Source organism: Myiozetetes cayanensis, unplaced genomic scaffold (genome assembly GCF_022539395.1).
Source record: "Myiozetetes cayanensis isolate MyiCay16 unplaced genomic scaffold, myiCay2020 scf9, whole genome shotgun sequence".
Taxonomy (NCBI): Eukaryota; Metazoa; Chordata; class Aves; order Passeriformes; family Tyrannidae; genus Myiozetetes; species Myiozetetes cayanensis.
The window spans coordinates 27,550,478-27,574,239 of NW_026088185.1; the positions used below are offsets into that span (position 1 = coordinate 27,550,478).

The window sequence follows — 23,762 nt, forward strand, 5'->3', positions numbered from 1 at the left end:
AGGGCTTTAGAGCCCAAGACAGACAAGTACCTTCCCAAACTGTGTTCACTCACAAAACCCTGCCACTGATCCAGGAGAAGGTTCTGTATTTTCACTGATGAGTTTGGAACCTGCAGTGAAGATTCTGTTTGTCAGGGAGATACAGTAAGTGTCACTGTACCTAGTCCTCTAAATCTCCATGGGCATCACTAGTCAGGCCATCAGAGGCACATCAGCTGGTGCACTACAAACATTTATAAGCTGGATCCTAGAAGGCACTGAGCAACACTCACCTGTGCTCAGCATATCTGAAGCATGGGCAGCGCAGGAGTACACCTTGCTCTTTTGGGGAATAAGAGCTCAGAATTCCACACTGGTTTGTTGCATTCTGGTGCCAGTTACCTGTGAGGAAACAGCCCTTTGCAAGCAATAAGGGGGGTTTAGCTGTGTCTGTTGGTTGTAAACATGAGGCAGTGTTTGGCAGACAGGCATTTCCTGACAAGGTTAGCTCACTGTCCCACTGCTAGCAACCTGTGGAGGGGATGAACTAAACAAATAATCATATTAGCTTCCAGCCAACCGAATCATAATTACTGACAACCTCAATAGCCCGTGGAAGGAAGAGAGGACCTCTGTCTTCCCTAAAGCCAGATGGCATGAAAAGAGAAGAATAAGAATCAAAAGGATGTTTGTGGCTTAAGAAAATAAGATTAGAAAGGGGAAAAAAGCACCAGACTTTCAAACAATCCCTCTAATTTTGATACCTTTAAAAATTCAAACTGCAGAAATGAGTTTGTGATCTGTACAAATCCATTATCTTTCCCCCTAAGAAGAGAAGCCAAGTGGAACTGAGCTGTTTTAGTCAGACGCTGGTCAAGTAGCAGCTTCATTTCTCAGTTGGTGAATACAACGTATCCCATGCCAGATGTTACTGCCCTTTCCTCAAAAAGCGTAGCCACATACTTCATAAGGAATTCACTGGGCTATTTGTGGAGCAGGGCACTGCCCAGGATGAGCATTCTACAGTTCACAGGTACAACCACTATAAGGAGTACAGCTGATGTTAACCTGGACAGACAAGGTTTGGTATTTTGGCATTTGATGTTGGATGCAGAAGAGAGAAGCTGGAGTGTGTGTGTGTAATTTATCACCCACACATGCTTAGCATCAGTAATTGCTGCTCTGCACATGATTTGTTTTGAATGCATAAATTAAAGCCATGGTGTAAAACAACCTCTAACACTGAAGTCCATTTATGAGTCAAACACATGTTACTTATTTGAAAGAAACAGTGCACAGACAGAGGATTTTCACAGGCAGTTTCACCTAATTTTCTTTTCCACATCAGGGAGCTTGGCTTGCTAGTATTCACCTTCTGGCCTACCATTTTCAATCGATTGAGGTTTATAGATTATGGCCTCACACAATCTACACAACAAACTATTCCATTTCTTACTTTCTGACATCCTATTCCATCATCTTCTAGCAACAGTGACTTCTTTATTCGATAGGTATTTATTTTTATTTTTAAAGCAGTGAAATAGAACAACACTGCATTTATTCAAATATGAAGATTAATGCCATCTCTGATTAAATCTGGATTTATGTTTACATCAGTAGAGCAGATTAGTTTAAAAAAAAAAAAGAAAGAGTAAGTGTTCCTACACGAACACTATTAGAAACTCTTGTCGCTGTGCCAAACAAAACTGACCTCTAATAAAAACAAAAGTACAGAGGGTCTCTGACTACCAGTGACAGGATCAGTCATCCACAAGAAAACCCAGATACTATTAAAGTCCTAATGAAAGGAATAGCCAGAAGGAATTCCTGAATGTGGGGCATGTTTGCCTGGGTTGTGAAGCACCACCATTTTAACAGCTTCAGCAGGCTTTTGAGCCTTAAGAAAACATGCTCCTCAGGGCTGCCACATGGGAAGAAGCAGAGGGGACCAGACACCCTTTTGAAAAGGCAGCTTGGGCAAATCAGTGCACTCAAGTGTTACTCCCTGTCTCTGCCCTGTGCCAGTCAGTGTCTGGAGGTGGCTGTCAGATTAAGATGTGCTCTGCTCCTCTGTTCCTGTTCTGTGGTTGCAGATCTGACACTTCTGTGTGAGCATGGCAAACTCCTGTAATCTGGTGGTGTAGGTGGAGAAGGGAAAAAGGGTGGTTTAGGCAAGAGCATATCCACTGCAAGGGGCACAGACAAGGTGCTTTACGTAGTCTCTGCAAGATGCCGATAATTTGAGAGCACAAATTATGCTAAAATGGGAATTTAGGAAGGGAAAGAAAACTGCAAAGGCAGAAAACTTAGAAAGAAGTGTGAATGTTGATAAAGAAACCTGAAAACAGCCTACAGTTGTCACCAAGCTGCACAAAGTAATCCATATTCAAATAGCTCCTTTGTGAAAGTTGGATTTTGTTAAACTCAAGGTAATTATTTTCTGCTCAACAAGATGCAGATTCAACTAGACAGAGCCTTTGTAGATTAATGTATGTTGGAAAAGGCAAATAAATATTAGACCACCTACTACACCGTGAGGATCTAACACAGCTCCTGTCTAATGCAGGGCTGTTTTAACATTCTATAATAGGCAAAATGATCAGCCAGTGTATTCTCCATTGCTTTTTCACATGCTGTTATAAAAACACCATCAAAGTCCATTCCCTTTTTAGCAAGAGATAACATCACTTAAGTAAACAGACATTCTTGAAATCCAGCCCTACCTCTCTGCAAACTTGAGTGTTCCCATAGATCTATAATACTTGGGTATTTTGACACATAGAAGACACCAGACTGTTCAATATTATGTTTTTCTATAACCCACACATATGTTATTTATTTTTAGGTATTTAAATTTTAAACCTTAACCAAAAATAACAAATTTGCTCTGGCTCGGTATTTCCTCCTCCACAAACAGGTAAAACAGCACATCTCCTGATAAAAAGTTAATGATGCATCTGCAGCAATACATTCATTGGACACATTTGTGTTTTGCACTGCAAATGAGGCCTGAAAGCTTGAGACATGAAGCAAACCAGCCACAGCAGCAGTAAGACTGCAGACCCTTTCATCAGGAGCCATGTTACTGAATGTGGCCATTGCCTGGAATACAAATCTTATGACATAATAGTAGCAAATGGCAAGAATTGACAGATGCAATGGATATCTGCCCTGGGGCTCGCTGGAAGCTTTAGTTATTAATCTTGTTTGTATAACAATAGCATCAGTGTCATCCTAACATAGCATATTCCAAGAAAACTACCTGCTTCCCTGTCAGTTGCCACTGTGTTGAAACTAATTTCGCACAGCCCACCCAGGAGGCATCAGACGTTAATGACTTTTAGACAGCATTGATCTGAGTTGGCCTAAAGCTAAACTCCTAGAGGTAAAAGGATCCATACACTGAACTGCTCCTAAGTCATGTTGGCAGGACGCTTAAAAAATAGGGAGCAAACAGAAGCCCTTGGTGTGTTCCACCTATGTCCTCCCTCCTAGCAAATCCAAAACCCCTCCAAACAAATTGGCAACCTAGTCATGATAGTAGGGAGACAAAAGGCAGTGAGCCCTGAAATTAGCTGATTTTGTTTGGCTTTTTCTGAAGTGACCTTCATCTGTTTCAGCAATTGTATAACTCTGGACTCTGGCTACTGCTAAATTCCCCTTCTGTCACTGTACTGTTGCACTGTACCATTCACTCAGGGCCATTTACATAGAGCTAAAAGTGGGAGCCTGCAAGTGTACAGGCTTCTTAAAATGAATGTAAAGAATGCCTTTGGTTTGAGCATTTAGTAGAAACAAGAAAAACTGTAATAATTCACCTGGCTGGGAGCAGAGTCCCTTCCCACTCTCTCATCCTGTGTCCTCTCTCTTTTTCAGTACACACACACACCAGAAATCTCAGCACAGGCTTATTCCTCAAACTCAGCCTCTTGCTGGTTTCCCTGCTGGCCTCGCACTGCATTTCTCTCCTCACTGTTATTTGTGATTCCTTCATACTTAAATGCCATCTACAGAGTATGCTATTTTCTTTCTTCCATGCCATTAAAGATAATGTCAAATAAGATGAAACTGAAAACCAATCTCTCCAGCATCTCACTGGAAATATGCTCCAGCTCACTACCTTACCGCTTACCCTTGTTTGCTTATTTATTTTCCCCAATTTCAGACACACAGAGCCACGTCTCTTTCCCAGACCATTCAAGTGAAACTCTTCAACTGTTGTTCTGAAAGCCATGTTTCTTAGACCTGTAACATCCCTTCAAATCTTAAAGGTCCATATCCTGCCAAACAGTGTGGATGCACTTAACTTTACATATATAAACAGCTACATTAAAGACAATTGGAGTAATTGCCTGCTACAGCAGATGCAAATGTGTTTTCAGGATAGAGAAAATGGTATAATTTTGTACTTCTATTTAAAGAACACAGATCCATTTCATCTACCAAACTTCATTCTTTCCAAGAGCTTTAGCGATCATGGTTCTGTTAGATGCCTTCATTCTCTGTCAGTGGGAGTCTTGCTATTTTCTTAAATGCAACCAGAATGTCAAACCAGATGTTTAGTGATTTATTCTGATGTATTATTGGATACTGTGGATAACAAAACATCGGGCTAAGCACTCTCCTTTCTGCCTAGATGAAGTCTTCCAAAGCTTTTCAGCATTACTGGTGATACAATAATTAGCTAATTCCTTTAATTGTGGAGAGGCCATATCAGCCAGAGCAGATGGAAATTGATGATTAAGCTTTATCACAACATTTTTGTAGTCTGTTACCTTTCCTTTTGCCTCTGTTTTTATAAGGATATTCAATGTGCTGAATATTTTTTAAAACTCTGAGGGAGAAGGTCTTAAAAAACAAAAAAAGTCTTGGCCAGATTTTCAACAGCCTCAGTTCAGTAAAAGGTGTTGGATTTTCAAGGTCTTTGATGAACAATCTGGCCATCAATGTTGCCTCAGCAATCTGCTGGATGCTGGGCTCCACTGAACAACAGTATCTCTGTTGTTCACTCCCCTACCTCTTTTAACATTTTTATCTCCTGTGCTTTTCATCCAACAATAGCTCCTTGTTTGTCCTTCAAGGAATTATCATCATTCTGATGAAGAAGTCAGGGGATTTCCAGCCCATATTCAGTTCAATCCTTCCCAAAACTGGGACATTTTTAGATCTCTTCCCAAACTGTATTATTTCTCCAAATAAATTCCCCAGTAGTTTCACTTCTGAAATCTGGTAATCCTGTAATTCAGGTTTTACAATCCTAAATTCAAGTGTTTCATTCCTTTGTTACAGAGGATTTTGCACCATGTAAGGACCAAAAAACAAAACAAACAAACAAACAAAGTCAAAAAACACATCACAAACTAAAAACCAAACCAAACAAACAAAAAAACCAAAACAAAAAAACCCAAACCCAACCAAACCAAAACACACAAAATAACCAACCACCAAATATTATTAACCTCCAAAGCAACCCTCCAAGTTATATCTGATATCCTAACCCCCTTAGAGCATAGTGTGGACTGGGGACTTGATACAGGGATCATGCTTGAAGCTACAGTTGCACCTTGGAGAGACAAAGGGCAGAAAACGCTTTGCTTCTTTACCGCAGCTGCTGACCCCTTTCTTCCAAAAACTCCCTGGAGCCATTTCAGGAGTTGCTCACCTGTATGCCCTTCGTTGTCTGATCACTGGCCCAGAGCTATTTAGAGGTGAGCTCTGTTTCTCACACAAATCTCAAGTCAGCAGATAAGAGTACTTGTCAGCTGAGTCATTTCTGCCAGCTTTGCATTAAGTACCATGGCTGGAGGGGATGTGTGGCAGAATTTAGGCCAAGTAGGAGGGCAAAAACTCAGCATCACTCAACAGCAAACTCCCTGCCATCGGGTCAAAAAAGCAGGCAAGAGTTCAAATAAGAGCATGTCATAGCTGCATGCAAGAGGTCCTGGCTCTCCCCATAGCCTCAGAACCAGAAGGACCTACACTGGCATGAGGGTAACCTGAGGTGGCACTTACACAACCTGATGAGATGCCCACAGCACGACAGAGAGAAGACAGGAAAGTCAAATTACTCACAGAACCACACTGTACATTCAAAATTGCAGCTTGCATCATGTTAACTGCAAATCTTATGCAGAAAAAAATACGGAGGGAGGAAGAAGAAAGAATGAATAGCAAGATAATGTGCATTAAAATAAACTCTCAGGACAGGGAGAGCAGAAAAGGTGGATATTCAAGAGACTGTCTGGTCTCATTACCAAACACATTTTCTTTTCCTCATTTGAATGTGTAACCAAACAATGGCTACAAGATCACTCCAGGGCAGCCCCAGGGTTTCTGTCAGCTCAGAGGCCCAGGGTCCTGATGCTGCAAAGGGGCAACACAAAGAAATCGTGAAGTGTTCCCTGGAACAACCATCCTCATTTTCCTATCTGTCTGATTGCAATTGCTAAAAAATGAGTAATTGCACCTCACCCTTTGAAAAAATTACTAAACTACTCCTAAAGACACACCCCACTTGAAAATAATGCAACAGATCTGAGGATCCTCACCTCTCTGAAATTCAGATTCAGGATTTTGTTCAGGCACATTCTAGAGATATGGTGGTGTCAGTGATAAAGCAGCAATATTGGTTCTTCAAATATGCCTCCTCAAGGCTCGGGGGCAACTTGAGGTAAAAAATCCAAGCTCATTTGAAAACTGCTGGGAGGTTACAAAGATTTCAAAGCCATGCAAAATTCAGCATCAAGCATAGGCAAGCTACTACCCAGAAAAGCAACCTTCAAAACATGCTGCAATTTCGAAGGGCTTGTAGACTGTGCTTGCATTGGACATCTTCCTAAGAGTCTCCAGTGAGAGAGGGGAACATCAGCACTGAAGACAGCAGGAAAGACAGACACCAGGAAAACACATGCACAAGGCAAGGTCCCTGCAGCCAGGTCCTGCCTGCGAATCTGGGCAGCTGACATTACAGATGTCTTCCCGTTGTCCTGTTGCTAAGAATGGCTGTTCTGAGAAGACAAATTGAGACAGGTCAGTGGGTACACACAAAACACTGCTCAGACACCTAGAAATATACTGGGTCAATGAACTACATCAAGACATGGGGCTGAGTTACTGGTCACCATTTAAGAGATCAAATTGGTGCCGTGTCAATAAACAAACAGTAAAGGAGATGGCAGAAATCCTTAGCAGCCCCTTCCATCTCTTCCCTTTGCTGTTTCTTCTCTTCTGCCCCAATTCTGAGCCTTGGTACCAAGCCCCCAGGCTTCAAAGCAGCACAGCAGCAAGGATCTCTGGAAGGAATCAGTGGTGGGGTCAGTTTTCTCTGGATACATGACTGCCTGTTCCAGGGAGGAGGGAGAAGGCAGGGTGAAGGCAAGAGCTCTGTATCAGCAATCAAAAACCCACATCAGCCCCCAGGGCATAAAAGCCTGAAAAGTTTCCTGATAACATAAGGCAGAGCCTAAAACAAACAATGCTGTGGTATTCCTGCCTGGCAGGCACAAATTCTCTCCATCACCTCCAAGCTTCCAGAGCTCCCATCAAAACAATTACATTATAAAAACTGCTGAAACCAGAGCTTTTCAAGGAGGCCAGTCACGAAGTCACTGCACAACAAAATAGTAAGCAGGGAGTGTTGCAGAGGTGGGAACCCTTCTTCCTGTGGTGGCTGCATATTGGCGTGTATTAAACATAGACACAACAATAAGCAATAAATCACAGCCCAGGAGAAGTGCCAGGTGGAATGCACTGGAGGAAATTAAAATATCCTTCTTGATACTGTTCAGTATTGAAAGAAGTACAAAGGAGGTCAAGTTGACTTATCACCTACAGAGCCAGGATGCTAAGGGGAGAAAGGGTTTCAACATTTGCAGTGAAAAATTTGAAGTTGAATAATTTCCTACCAAAAAAACCCAAAAAACCAAAACCAAACCTTAGCTTTAAATATGATAATAATATCACAAACATCCTTTCAAACAAATAAATAAATAATGACCTTCCTTGGCTTTCCTGTGTTTTCTTCTTTTTTCCTCCTTTTTTCAAATGCACAGTCCCTCCACAAGACTCACCCATAGGGTGCACATAAATACACTAGCTGGCCAGCACCCAAATTCAGCACGTTCCTCCCACATCTCATCCCACCATACTGTCAGGAGACCCTATCTTGGGTACTTTGGTATTGTTCAATGACTCGCTTATATTGCCTAGAAGTATCATCATGAAACTAGGCAGTGGAGGCAAAATTTTGAGTCTGCATGCCCTAAAGAACTGGACTGCTTTCTTATTTCACTGAAAAGTGCCCCCAGAAAGTTTGTTTTGGAAAAAAACCCAGCATTGGTACACAAGCTTCCCAGTAATTTCAGTAAGGACTTATTGCTATGCAATGCATAAAACTGAGGCTGCTTTTGGTCACCAGCAGGCAAGGGAAGGTTTTTGTTTTGCTGAGATAAGCTTCTACAAGCAGGGGGCTGCTCTGCAGCCTCCAGGTCCTAAATATATTGCTACTGTGAGGCACCCCCACGCGTCTGCTCTCCAGGCACTGCTTTTTCCCTGCTTGCTCCTTTTTAAGGCAATTCAGCAAACCTCCACCATTTGAGCTTTAACGGAAGTGTCACACAAAGCATTCAGGCAGGCTGAAAATGGGACACCAGCTATAAATTACCAGAAAGCTGAACTCAAGATTAGCAAAAGAAAGAGGAGGAAGGACTCGTTTGTCTTGAAACTGGATCACATAAATGTATACACACATAAATATTCTCAACCTGAAACTCTGCAGGACAGCCCAAAGAGGACAGCTGTCATGTTCTACCTTTTAACATCTCTGCTTTTAAGGGCTGAGGACAGGATGGCATATTCCAGCTGTGGTTCTCTTTCTCTTACTAAACACTTCTGTGCCCATCTCTTTGTATAAGCAACTAAACCTTTACACATTAAAGACTTCTGTGTCAAGCTTCAGTAATGACCAAGTTATATTTTCTGGAAGGGATAATTAAGAGGTTCAGTGAAAATAGAGAGTGCTGTCATTTTTATATTTAGACATGCATGAATTTAGTACAAGCTGATAAACTCTACTTGCTGAAAATAAAATTATGGTGACATTTTCTATATCAGGGTGTTTTTTTTGGCAAAAGAACAGGGACATCTTGCAGTAGGCCATGGAAGAGGGAATCTGTTTAGAGGTTGCTAACAAAATCCTTCCTCTAGTCTAGCACAGTTTCACACAAAACTCTCATCAAGGAAAGCAAGGAGAGGAGAAGGAGAACTATTTTCAAGAGATGTAAACAAGCAGTTGCCTGCTGCAGACCACACTACACACTCAGTGAGGTTATTTGCGCATCTGTCTCAATCAATTGGTATCAGACTCTTTCACCTGCTTAAATGGAGGGGTGCCATTTGGATGCAAAAACCTTTTCCACACACTTCTGGGTGGAAAACTGCTCTGGAACCAGGGCTGACAATTAAAAAATGGCATTTTTCCTACTCCCTCTAAAAGGTACAATCAAGGCACAGAATCTCTCCAGGTGTAAGAGGTGTCACACATAGTTGAGATGAGCTATTGATTTCCAAAAGCAATAACAAGCTGCCACACAGCCCAGCCCTGCCTCATCATATATTTGAGAGGTGATCACTCAGATAAGCAAGAAAAGGCTGGCTGCAACCCAAATTCAGAAACCTTCAGCCCTACTGCCAACAAGAACCACCAGCAAAACACATGGACTTAATAAAAGCAACACTGAAATATCAAGTTTTTTTAAAAAAAAATATTTTAAGCATACAATTAATTGGTAAATATACAATTGGTAAACATATAATAATTTCTGATGAGGACTAATAAATATTTACCAAAAAAATATTTGTTATCCTCATTGCTCCTGTCGTGAATGTATCTGTCAGGAGATGCACTTCAATAGTGTCTTTTGTCACTTAGTGATGAAAAAAAAAGTCTTCTGAACTGAATCAGACTGGAATATGTTTCCCTGGTGCTTCCCTTTATAACCTGAAGTGGGATTTATCAAGAGCTGTAAATTTACTTACCCTTCTGTTCTGTACATGGAGCATCTCTCCAGAGGAATTTTTAGCACTCCATTATTTAAGCCCACAAAGAGCGACCTGTCGCTGTGCAGGATTTGGAGACTCTTGATTGCTTCCCGTTGTCCATCAGGGAGGATCTGCATTTCCTCTAAATAACAACTCCTTAGGCTCCTGTTAGTGGTAGAAAGGGCCTTCAAGATGGTGCCATACTCTAATAGAACAAGAAACAATGCACAAGTAAATCTTAGAGGCACTGACTTCATTTCATAGCTGCCTAAAGAGTGAAATATTGATATCATCTTTACGAAGCTGCTTAAACCTAGTTCTGGGTCACCTGCTGCCCATGGTAGAGAGTGGGAGCCACATCATTACAATACTCAGCAGAAACCACCTGAGAATGCATTTTAATGGGAACTCAGAAGGATGTGAACCATCTGGAGAGTGAGCACCTGGCAATATTTCCCAGCTGGAGCATTGAAGCAGAGGAGTCTGGTCCCATTACCTGTGAGTTACATAGCAAGGTGACCTAAGATAGCAGGGATCATTTCTGGTGCCTTGAGTCTGTATTTCTATTGGTTTATGGAGCAGATCAGTGTGCTTTGATGCCATGACAAACGACAACAGATGCAGCAGCCCTGCTGGAAATCCCTGAGGCCTCTGTAATGACTGCATGGGTCATGGACCTAATTGATCCTCTTCCTGGCAGAAGCAATCCTGCCAGCTTGACAAGGGGATGAGCAGCACATACACACAGACATACATGTTTGTGTTCACAGTGCTCTTAACAAAGCAATTTAAAGATTTGCTAAACTGTGGGAGGTTAATTCTGAGGAAAAGGGGTAACCACAACATTTTTCATTAAAACCCCAAGAGGTCTGTCAACGCTGATTGTTCCTGAAGCTTAATCTTTCTGTCCTGATAACTTCTGCATTGGTGCCAAACCTTAGCAATTTTCAGTGGTGGGGTTGGCTGCCACGTGAAATTTCTCTTTCACTTAGAAGGGCCTTATGTGTGGAACAAGACTGAAACCCAACTCTAGGCTTGGTTTGTCTCAGGACTGGCTCTGTGTTCAGGGCTGCCTCTGGGCAGGGCTGTTTCTACTGAAGGATTTCACTGGTTTAAACGTTTCCAGCAGACCTTACTCATCAGTCACCACCAACCAGGGCCAGAAAGCAAACTCAAATAAGGAGGTAGGGTTATGGCAGTGGACCTTTCTGCACTAATGATATGAAGCAGAAAGTATTTAATCTTTCTCTCAGGCTTTGTAGCTTGGACTCCTCACTTTATATATCAAGATATCAAAATGGCAGAACCATGTTGTATTTCCATTTAAGTACAGTCTTCTCATCATAATCAATGTCTGTGGAGGCTTCCACAGTGAGAGTGTTGCTAGAACACATCCAAGATGATCACTTTGAAATAAGTGGTGGTAAAAGTTAGATAAATTATGACAGTCCTGAAGGTCCATTCTCCTAAACATGAGAATGAGGCAATGACTCTGCATTCAGATGTGAGATTAAACTAACACTTATGGAGGCAATCCATCTTATTCTAAAGTCAAAGCTTCTGCAATAGTGGATAACAACATTATACCCATGAGGTTGGCCATATGCTCTGATTAATCAAACTATTTAATTTAACCTCTATCATTAGTATGAATATGGGCTAAGACAACCATTTATAACACTTTGTCCTTCTTCAGTCTCTTCCATTTATCCAAGATATCTGTGCTTTTCAGAAGAGGCAATGTGTCCTGCTAATCAGAGGATGGCAGTTGAAATCAAGAGACTAAATCATATACTTAATTCTACCACCGGCTTGCTGTGCTGCCACAAAAAAAGCACTTGCCTCAGCTTCCCTATCTGCATTACACTTCAGTGCATGCCCCTTCCCGAAAACACTGGGAGTCATACACCAGTACCTACGTGGAAGTGCAGAGAAAGACAATTAAAACCCTGGGCAAGCCTGGAGGCTAAGCATTATTATTGCTTACTCAGAGATCAGTATGTCATAGCACAGAGAAGCAACTTTGAGGCGTGAAACCACAGAGCATTCCAGCGACCTCTGCTCCTCCCCACTGTTATGTATTAGCCTGAGTAGTTGAAACATGTTTTTATAAGATGGAGAGAAATGTTATTGTTGTTTTTAAACACAATGTAGATTTATGGTCTGATCATTTGGGACTGTGCCTCAAGTCCTCCATCCTGCTTTTAATTTACTCAGGCAAACTAACTTCCACGTAGTTCTGTGCCAAAATCATATTGAATGACAACTGGGTAAGGACATCATGACTGGGCTCCCAGGGCTGCTAGGTCTACAGGCAAGTGGGGGGGAACTGTCTCAAGCCCTGATGCTCTTACCTGTTCCAATATACATCACGTGGTAGAGGGTATCCTTCCCCTGAACAATATCAACCACCAGTTTGGAGAATCGAATGCTGTCCTGAGTCACATACGGATCTACAGTCACCGGCTGCACGACATCATTCATCAGGAACAGGCGCTGTGCATCCTGCAGGACTCTCTCCGTCAGGTTCTCATTAGGGCTGTCATCATTCAGCGTCCCACACTAAATATGGAAGACTGAACTTCAGAAAATGCATTTTCTCCCCACTCCAGTATGCAAACTTGTGTCATGTAGATTTCTGGGAGGGTGGCTCTGTGTAAGAGTCACAGAATCAGGCCCATAGCCCGATCATAGGTCCTTAGCCTAGATTTGGCCTTTAACCCATTTTTTAAAAATGCTTCTCCCAGCTGGTCCACTGACCAGCAATGTGGAGTTTCATTCCCTTGTGATGCCCTCGGGCAGCACACCAGAAGGGCAAGAGGTATTAGCAAACCAGGGAGAAAAAAAAAGAATTAAAACTAGCTGTAGAAAGATTTAAAGGTAGCAGTGGGGAGAAAGTTTTTGTGTTGATAAATCCTTGAGACATTTCAAACAATCTTCAGACTCTACCTGGCATCTCAGTCTGTACAATGAACAAAAGATGGAGTTTAAAAAACCTGAAAATGTATTGGTTTTGCATCAAAGAACCAAACCTGCCACACTGCTTTTATTTGATGTGCTCCCTTCTGAACAGAACCCCCACTTCCATCTGATTCAAGGCAAGTTATTCACTACCTCCTCCCTCCCCACATGCAGCTCTTCTATCCTCATCAAAAGCCATGTCCACCCATCCTCCAGCACCAAGGGGTGCACTGAAATAGAACTCAATTCCTTGTCCAACCAGAAAAGGAGGGAAGAAGAGAACTCATCTTGGGTCTTTCAAACACCAGCATAAGTCCTGCCTGGTGGATCATGCATTTTAAGGCCTGAGTTTCTATCTTACACTAATCTCTAGAATTCAGCATTTTCAAAAGCCAGTGCAAATTTTGTGGTCCATGTCAGCAGCCAGGGCTGAATCTCACTCTTCCCCACAATGTCATGCATGGTGGGCAGAAAATTTATTACTCCAAAAGGCAGCTGGGTGACTGGTTATTTGTCTTGCCCAAGACCATGGGAGTCAGTGGTACAACCAGAAATCCTGGCAACTCCCATACTCAGCACATGAACAACTTCATTTCTCCCTAACTGAGTAACTCACACCTGAGTAATTTCAGTAGAAAAAAAAAAAATCCCACAAATTTATTTTTTTTCAATTTGGGTCCAGGTGTTTGGCCTTTCCTTGGAAGTCAGAATACTGAGAATTAGGATGTTGATTTAAAGCACTCCTGCTACAGTGTACAAATTTCCCATGTACATACCCTTGATGTGCATCAAAGCAACTCTTTGCAGTATGGCTGCCTTTCCCAAGTGCACCACACAGACCTTCTCTTACCACATGCTAAAATGAGTTACCAGGAATTTAGCACACATTTACACAATAAATACAGATCTCAATGTCTGGTGTACTAAGCCCTACAATATTTTGGAGGTTGTGTGAACTAGGAGAACAGAGTTATACCAATTCTCACCACCTATGAATGTGGTCACTTTTTAATCAACTTGAGCACCTTCCTGAGTAGCCAGACTAAAGAAACATCAGTACATTTTTGATGTGTCCTCAGGTGGGTTTTAATGCTTTTTTCTACTGCAAGGGTCTTTTTTTAGTTTGTGACTCATCCCGCATTCCAAAGAGTCTTTAGATCTCTCTCTTCTGCTGTCTCCTATACTCCTCCTGGTTCTCACTACTGTCTTGCTTTGGATGCTTTTCTCCCCACTCACTTTCCTTTCTAGAGCATCACCTAAAAGGAGTCCCAGTGGCAGGAATGTCATTGTTGGTTTTGTTTTCTGTTCTCAACAAGTCACAGATAATCCTTTTGGTCTACTGGCAGATCGTGTGCTGACACAGCATCCCTCTGGTTTGGTTTTATTTTGTATTGTTCTAATTTCCTGATTATCTGCACTGTCCTGATCCTCTGTATCCTTCAGTATTTCTCCTTCCTCTCCGCAAGAAAAAAAATTCTGGCATGCTTCCCTCCTCTTCCTTTGTGAACACCGAGGCAAAAAACTAATTTAATTTTTTTGCAATATCTGCCTCTTCTGTCACTAAATTACCCTTGTCATCTCCCAAAGGCCCCTCACTGACCTCTTGTTCCTTCTGTACTTGAAAAACATCTTAATCTGTTCTTGCAATCTTCCTTTTGTCTGCCACATACCTTCTTTTCCTTTCCGTATTTTCCTCTGACCCTTTTCTTTCATCTTGCTGCTGCAATCTTTACACTCCACATTTTATCTGATACTTCTCACCACATGGAAATGCTTTCCAAAGTCCTTTTCTATTCCTTCTGTGTTATGTGAGGGACAGAAAGTCCTTGATTCTCAGCTAGCCTTAATATTCCCTCTAAACTAAAAACCAAACCAACAGCAACAAAAAAAAACCCCACACAAGACCAAACAAACATACAACACAAACAACAAAAAAGCTTTGCCATGTTTGGCATGGCTCGGCCTTCAGAGTTTTGTTCCTTGGTTTTTGAGTGCACCAAGCTGAGGGGTTGACCAAGAGTCCAAACCTGTCCCACCTTGTACAGGCAGAAGCCCTCAATCAGGTGCCATGAGGGAATTCAGGGGGAGAAATTAGGTTCCTCAGCAGGAAGAAAAGCCTGTCCCTGCCTGCAGCAGAGACATGCCTCCCATCTGCTCTTGCTGTGATCTCAGGTGACTGCAGACTTCCTTTTGGAAGGTCCCTGACATCACCAGCTTGAAGGCAGATGGCACTTGCAGGCAGCCACAGCACCTTTGCCATAGTAAAGGAGAGCCAGATTCATACAATCAGGATGAAAGGATTTACCATGGGGAAGCAAGGACAGGAATATGAGTTCATCCTCCCTAACGTTCCTCAGGTGGAAAGGGACTGAGCTGTAAAATGGGCTCATGCTTCAGAAAACTGACGTTTGCTGGGGCTGTCACACACATACTCTGCACCACACTGACTGGATCTGGGCATAAAGCGATTGAAGTTGGTTTATAATTTTCAAATTTGCTTTAACTGATAATACTGAGAAGTTGCTAATTCATAAAACCACGTATTTTTAAGCTGAGAAGGAACCCCTGTAACAATACTTGTGTTCTCCTCCAGCAGTTACTGTGGCAACAAGTCCATGAATTCTGGCTGAGCTACCATGTCTTAGAAAGTCATCCATCTTCCACTGAAGCACTGGTAGCCTTAGGGGCCCTGTCAAGTGATGGAAAATTCATCACATCCTTCCAGAGTCACAGTGGTTAATTACATTTCTTGTTTAAAAAATATAGGTTGTCTCCATTCTAGTTTGACTTTGTCCAGCTTCAGCTTTCAATCCTTCCCAGCTCTGGTGGGGACATGTCTCTGTGTCCCCTTGTGAGAATCACATTCTCAGAGTACACGTGTCAGTGACAAGTGTAACAGTGATTTAAATTATTCATTACTGTAAAAAATCAGAACATTCTTATCGGTTAAACCATTAAATTTTTGCCATGAATCCCGTGGTCTCAATAACTTGTGGCAAGGAGTTCCGCAGACTAAAACACTCATAAATATGGAGAAATACAATTTATCTGCACTGTGGGTCCACCTGGAAAAATGAGCCCTACACAAATCAACCCAATGAAGTGACAGAACGTAAAAGGGACTGCAGTAAACTGAAGGGCAACAGCAGTACCTGGAAATTAGGGATGGGGTTTAACGTTGGCAGCCAGGCTGATCTTGGGTTTTCTTGGTAACGGAAAGGGCCATTAAACGCCTGAGTAATGGCACTCAGGTTGAAGGCACACACTGCTGAGGCAGCTATGCTGTTTCTGGAAAAGGGGAGGAAAAAAAAATCAATTTAATCATTAGAACATTGACATTTTCATCATAACAGACATCAAACTCCACTCAAATAAAATACATGTAAATTGCTAGGTAGATGTACAGTGATGCCAATCTCTCAGGGAGTATAAATAAATAAATAAATAAATAAACTGTAAAATGCAGATGACTTGCGTGACAATTTTGAGAATGAATTTTAAGTTTGGTTTTAAAATGTCAATGATTTAAGGGCCATGGGAGCAGTTTTGACAAGAAAGGTGAATACAGTTTAATTTGCATGGATTATTTGTGTTTGGTTTTATTTTCATTTTTTTAACAACCCATCCATCTTTATTGATTACAAACAACCGGATTTTTAATCTCTTGGTGTTTCTCAAGGTGAAATTCTGTTTCTACAGGTTCCTGAAATCTTCAGCTATAAAATATATTACATAATATTATATATATAGATATAGATATAGATATATATGCAGGGGAAGGGAAAGAGTGACAGTGAAAACCAGGCTGGTTTTGACAGCAGCTCAGCACACAAAAAGGTCTTGCTAACTCATGAAAGCCTCTGTTTCCAGTGACCACAGTTCACTTCTTTGCGTTCCCAGCTGGGAACAGCATCTGTCTCAGGCAGACTGTTCACCCCGCACACACCAGCCAGGGACACACAGCACACACAGCTAGGAAAATGCTGATGTAGGAAGGACTCTTTGGAAGGAACTTTGTTTTAGGGATGCTCTGCTGCCCAGACAGACTGGCACACAGATCAGTTGGCCTTTGCTGTTCCATTTCAGTCCTGGAGGACCCATTTTTCCAGGGTCCTCAGCCAGCTCAGTGCCTTTTGCCTCAAGGCAGTTGGAGGGCACTTCCTGGATGGTGAAGGCACCTCAGTGAAATTGATCCAAAGAGGGACATTTCATAAATGGTAACCTGAAATTTAAAGCTGCTCCCAGTTCATCCCTTCTCCTCTGCCTTTTTTTTTTTTTTTTCAGGAAAACTACAAGGTTAAGAGAAAAGATATCAGAATAAAACTAAAAATAGGTCTAGCATAAGAGACTGACTCGTCACGGTGCCTTTTAAATAACCCAAGTCCTGCTGTATGTATCTTTCTGCTAATTAAAGCAATTTGAATTCTCTGAAAAGAACACATTTTTTTTTTACTAAACCAATAATTACACTCTCTTGCACACAAAAAAGCCTTTCTCCTCAATCCCAGGCTGGAAAGGCGAAAAGCAGATTCTTTCACAGCATATTTCTTCCAAGCAGTATAACATCAGGAAGAACTTCCTGCTTTGCCTTCCCATTCTCTGCTCTGCCCCTGCCCCTTCCCTCCCCAGAGTGATGGAGTAGCTCACTTTGGACATGTCAAAGCAATGCCAGGCAAACCTTTCTCCACTTTTGTCTGAACACTGCTGACGCAGAGCTCACAGACGGCAGCTCTTAAGACAGAGCTAATGATGGATGGCAAGTAAATGCCTCGAGGCACACACAGAAAAAAAAATGAGAAAGAAAATGAAAAAGGAAAAGAAAGAATAAAATTCCACTAATCTAACAAAAATACATAGGAAAAAACCCCAGATATTTTTAGGGCCTGGCTAAGGACTCCATAGTTTAGCCCTTTCCCTTTGCTGGAAAGGAGAAAGGAAAGAGCTTTTCCATTCAATCTGTGGACTGTTTTCCTTTTCATTTGTGGCCTGGTGTATTTCCCATCCCTCCTTATGAAAAGTTTGATCCCAGTCTCAAGCCAGTGACATCAACTGGTACAGCTGGCTCCTGTGTTTTGCTAGTGTGAAGTGCAACCTCCTTTATTCCCATCTCCTACCTCCTAATGGAGGTAGCTGGTTTAGAGAATAGGTTAAGTTCAAGGAGGTTTTAACGTTATCTCTTTTACCTCCCAGAAAAAATGTAATAAAAACATCTTAAATATTTCATCAGCACCTTCCCCCAAAAGCTCTCTTTCCCACTGATTCAGCTGGGTATAACATAACATGAAGCAATAAATCTATACGTGGGTGTTACCAAAACCACTAATTCCCCTTTGTTAGAAGATGACCTTAAAGTCATTAAACATGAACCTTCCAAAATAAAAAATACCTGCAAACAAAAAATAACATAGTTTTGTGATGCATTGCTATTTTATTGTAAAGAAACTCAGACTGGTGCATACAATAACCCTCTTTGGTATGCAGAGCTCATGCAGCATGATCTAAGTCCCAGTGGAAGTTAAAAGAATAATTACCATTATTTCTCTAGTTAGATGACAAATTGGAATATTTTCTGTTTGAACTCTCAAAAGAACACCATGTTGTAGACCCGAAATGCTATTTGATCTAACTTTAGCTATTATCAATAACTAATTTCTTCAATTACACAAATGTTTCATCTGATATTGTGTCCAGAAGATACAAGATACAAGAGAAGGTTCATCCTTCATGTATGAGAGGTACATCCCTCATGCATGAAGAGTGACTTAAGTGTACTCACAGGAGACAGATAACACTCATCACATCTCATGTTAAACCTAGGGGACAGACACAGCAGAACTGAACTGTTTCAACCACAGCTAGTCTATGTCTTCCCCCTTATAGTCCAAAAACTTCATCAATTTGATAAATAAAATACAGTTATTATTAATTTTCTTATTTCCAACTTTTGTTCTTGGCTGGATGAATGGACAAATGGTTAGATAAAACATTATCACTATGGGCAGAGAAGTCCTCTTAAATTGCAACAAAAAAAAAAAAAAAAAAAAAAAAGAAAAAAAAAAAAAAAAAAAAAAAAAAAGGTCAGTTCAGGAAGTTTGGCTTATGCCCTCTAAATATTTTTAGAGAATGACTCGTGTCTTTCAGTTGGAGAACAGATCTTCCCCAGTGTCCACAGTCAAGGTGCTGTGCTCACTTCATTTTTTTCCAGTTGCTTCTCCACTGGCCCACTTTTGACTGACGTTGGCAATGGTTTTTTTTGTTGGAGCAGAAACAAAACATGAAGATGGATAAGGGTGGCCAAACACCTCCCTATTTCTTGAATTTACGTAGTGGGAATAACATTCGGGCTCTGTTGACTCACAATGAAACTCCCAACAGTGCTTTAGCTCAAGAAGTGGGGCTGATGCTTTGTGACTTCAAGGGCTGAAGTTCAAGCCCTGTCACCCCAGCAGGTGACACATTAAAACAGGAAGGCTTGTGCATCAGCAGGGTTTCACCTCTTTGGTTTACTGTGGGCTTCTTGGGAACAGGCCCTTATTCACACTGGACAGTACCCCATTACACACAAAAACCCCATAGAAGTTGGCTACCCACCATGAGGAAGGCACTTGGAGCATTTGCTGTGGGGAGTAACCATCAGACATTCTCTAGTTTACACATCAGGCTAACACACCCCTGGAGAACATGTATTATTGAAACTCAATACCAGGCAGACTGGCTATAGCTTGAAACTTTCCATCCTAGCCTTGAGCGTCAGTGAAAAAGTTATTTGAGTTTTCCTGACTTAAAAATATACATTATGAGTTTTTTTAATATATTTTTTAATTAACTCCTCTCTTCCTTTCTGCTTTCACAGCTACACTAAATCATTCCAATTACAAGTTTTTTCAATATCAAGCCAAGAAGAGGTGATTATGAAGTATCAGAAATCATGCCTTCCCCTCAGAGTTCCAATGCTGCTTTTGATTTGTGGACCTGAAACAGTCTGTAGCAGAGGTAAAGCACCCCTCGGAAATGTCAAATGCCTTGTGGCCTGCATGACCTTGTTATTACAGTGTTGTTCAACAGCAATATATGTTGATTTCAGCCTAGGCTGTTGTGATCCTATCTGCCTCATTCTTCTCCTTCCAGTCCTTCTCTCCCAAGCGTATGTACCTGTCCATCTCATGGGCCAACTCCAGTATTCCCACAGTTGTGTCAGATTGTCCAGGCAATTAGCCTGGATGGAAATCACTTATGCTTTTCTGTTGGGTCATTTTCAGATCATCCCTCTGAACTACACAAGTTGCATTGTCACTACAAAAAGTCTGAAGTCTGTTCTCTGCCCAGGTTTATATCAAATTAAGTTACCCTAAAACTGCACAGTCACCTTTTATGGACTCCAGGAATCTATGAACCATGGATTAAATACAGTCCTGAAGGCTATGTTGCTGTGATGGATATCACAGGCCTATCCCTTCACCTTAACCAAAGGATCTTTCAAAAATAATTGCTCAGGCTGTCTAAGAAATCAATATATTGTCAGCCTCAGAGTGCTGGGTATAGAAGAAGGGCAGTAAAACCAGTACAACTTACACATTAGTCGTGAAGACACCGTAGATCAGATCTTGTTCAGGAAGGTAGAAGGTGCTTTGCAATTCATTGTAATAGAAAGGGATTTCTCCAGCACGGGAGCAGTTCAGTCTGGCCTTCATGAAGGTTGTCCATGTGTCCTCCAGCAAAAATCGCCCTCCAATATCATTTTTGCAAACCCTTGCCACACGAGAATACACTGTTTTCCCACAGTCATGTTCCACTGCGTTCTCACGGAAGAAGAAGTAGGTGAACAAACCGATGTCATAGGCAGCAATAAAGTTGGGCTCTGAAAAACAAACATTTGAAGAGATTTATACAGGTTAGAAATCAGTCCATGCTCTCTGACTTGCTCACTGCATTGTGCTGCCAGCTCCCCTTATGCAGTCTGTCAAAGCTGGGACCACAAGGAGTTGGAGTTAGCAGAGGACATAAAATAAGTAGATAATAATAGTGATATATGGGGATATAACTCTCATACCTTTTTTCAGATCTTGGAAAGACACCATTGTTTCCCCACTTTATTGGCAAAGCTACTACTGATTTCAGAAAAAGTAGAGTTCAACACTTTGCATATGCACGACTATTCTCTGTGCCTATACTCATTTTACAGCATAAAGCCTTCCCATTGGGCTCCTTCACCTCCTCACTTCTGAAGTGCACCTTATGATGTGTTAAATATGCTGCGTGCATCCGCCCGATTCCCCAGGCTGCTGCACTGAAACCTTCAACCTACTCTCCCAGCACAGTCACATCTGGCTTTTATCATGAAGCCTTTCCAGTTTCTAGGTACAAAAGATTATCTTATGCCCATAAAACAAAACCATGCCACAGACTGGCAGCAGTGAAACAAGCTCTCCTTAATGCATTTTTTCCTAGAATTATTGTTATTATTTTCACAAGAATTGAAAATAACCTGGAATTGGTCTAGTAGGGAATATTTTAATTGGGTATTTAACAAGGCTTTAAAGTGTATAGTCTTTTGTCCTAACAGTTTCTTTGGCAAAGGGAAAAGGTTGGCCAGTGAATAATATTTGACCAAACAGAGAAAAAAACCATGTTGGTTTTATAGGGTGCTTTTACAGTGTTCATTTCTGAGTAATGCTCAAAGGAAGAAGAAAAAAGGGAAGTACAAAATTCCTTTAATGCTGCAGCCCAGGAGTGCAAGAACAGAGTTGTGGCTGAGGGAGAGGCACGCTCTGCTGCTGCAAGGTAGATTTGGGAGGTAGATGATGGTACAGAAGGAAGGGCACTGCAAAGCACCTCTCATCAAACTTTCTCCATGAACCTTACAGCAACTGTTGTGATCACCAATCTGACCTTCTGCCTAACATGAATGAGAGAATTTCACCCTGTAATTCCACCATCGGATCCTGTAACTAACAGGTGAATTAGACCACATCTTTTGAAGGAGATCTGATCTTACTGGACAATGTCACATAGCGTTACATCCATCACTTTCCTCAGCGACTTGTTCAAATGACTAAAGACTGACCCAGCTGCAACCTGTACTTCTTTTCCCATTTGACATTATCTGGTTTCAGCTTCCAATCACAGGTTCTTGTCATGACTTGTCTGCTAGATTAAAGAACTTTATCCTGTCCAAAATCTTCTCTTGATGTAAGTACTTCCATATCATGAACAAAACACCTTTTATCTCCTTTTCAGAAAGATAAATAAATTGAGCTCCTTAAGTCTCTCACTGTGAGGCAGGGTTTTCCAAGCATCAAATCACTGCAAGGCTCTTCTCTGAATCACCTTCAAATTTTCTATTTCTTGTTGAAAAGTGGCCAGAACAGGATGAAATTACTCCGATGTCACCAGTGCTGCACCAGGTTATAAATCCAAGAGACACATTAGTTTTTCCAGTCACATACTAGAACCTCAGTTACCGTTTGTCTTTCTTAAACTCTTACATTGTGGATTCCTTCTGAATCTTGCATTCATGTGCAGGCAAGAGGAACCTATTTCTAATAAGTGTATATCAGCTATGATGCTTCTTGATCCTAATTCACAGTCTTGCCTGATGACATCCTTTTCCTAAAATTCCGTATTTCCATACTGGCTTCACTATGCCAGCAGAAATCTTAGTTCAGTCTCTTTAAGCTCCAGAGAGTGCACAGTCCCACTGCTCTTATCTTTAATTGAAAGGTCCTGAAATCTAATAGAAAGATTCTGAATATCTTGTCATCTTACCTGGGTAAAAGGAGAGAGGGGGAATATTGGGATCTCCATCACTACAGTCTGTAAGACAAGAAGTGCTTTGCCCCAGTCAGAACTGTGTGGACTCAGTGCAGGGATTACTGGTTGAAATTCTATAGCTTGCTTGATGCAGGGTATTATCACACTGGGGTAGGAGCTGCTTTTAATAACTATAAATCCACATCAGCATGAATTCACATGGAACATAATGTGCTGTGAAATTTCTCATTTTTGGACTGATCTTGCACTGAAACCAACCATGTTCAGCTGAGTCAGTGGAAGTAGAGAGTGCTCATCATTCTGCAGAACTGGGTCAAGAATATGATGCTTAAAAAGTTGGTTTTGATCTTCAAATCTTCGAGTGGTTTTCTTGTTAAAATGATATATGTGGTCATCTCACAAGACAGAGACCCATATATATGTTAAGTAACCTGTAAGACCCACTTTCTGTATTCTAAATCAACTTCTCTGAAATACTTTCAGCCTCTTTTTAAATGTCTTCCAAGCTGCATTGATTATTGCACTGGAAGCCCTCCCCCATCATACCTCTGGATCTCAATATGAAGAGAGGGAAAGATTTACAAGCCTGTCAAGCTGACTTTAATACATCTTTTGCTCAGATGTGACCCACATGACTTTACCATTGAGCCATTTGGAGTTGTATTGTGCTGTCCTAAGTGGGGGAACATTTCCAAGGCTGCGGTAAATAGCAGGATCCCGTCCAGAAAAATCAATCACAGTTGCAGCATAGAGTTCTCCTCGTGATGTAATCACAGCTGTCGAGTTATGCCGAGGGTCATATGGGCACCGAGCCACTCCATTAATTCTGTCAATGATTTTGCTGAGATTTCCTACCTGTATTTAAAAGAAAAGAGAACTTAAAGAATATCTGGCTTTCTTACTGATATAGAGAATTCAGTTTACCCATGAGTACCTACAAACAGAACCCTGATTTTAGAAAAACAGGTAGCTGTGAGAATGTAATGTCAGTGATGACTGTAAATTGATCTTTA

At 41.4% G+C, this 23,762-nt stretch overlaps 1 protein-coding gene across 4 annotated transcripts in view; it reads right to left on the minus strand.

Annotated features, from left to right (window-relative positions):
* Nucleotides 1–23,762, minus strand: part of SEMA5B (semaphorin 5B) — a 271,728-nt gene that overhangs the window by 47,946 nt on the left and 200,020 nt on the right. For all 4 annotated transcript variants that reach the window (XM_050339626.1, XM_050339627.1, XM_050339628.1 and 1 more), the window contains exons 9-13: nucleotides 23,391–23,604; nucleotides 20,551–20,836; nucleotides 16,131–16,266; nucleotides 12,372–12,579; nucleotides 10,015–10,222 (exon numbers count right to left, since the gene is read on the minus strand). In XM_050339626.1, coding sequence (XP_050195583.1) covers nucleotides 10,015–10,222; nucleotides 12,372–12,579; nucleotides 16,131–16,266; nucleotides 20,551–20,836; nucleotides 23,391–23,604 — 1,052 coding nt within the window. The remainder of the gene's footprint in view (nucleotides 1–10,014; nucleotides 10,223–12,371; nucleotides 12,580–16,130; nucleotides 16,267–20,550; nucleotides 20,837–23,390; nucleotides 23,605–23,762) is intronic.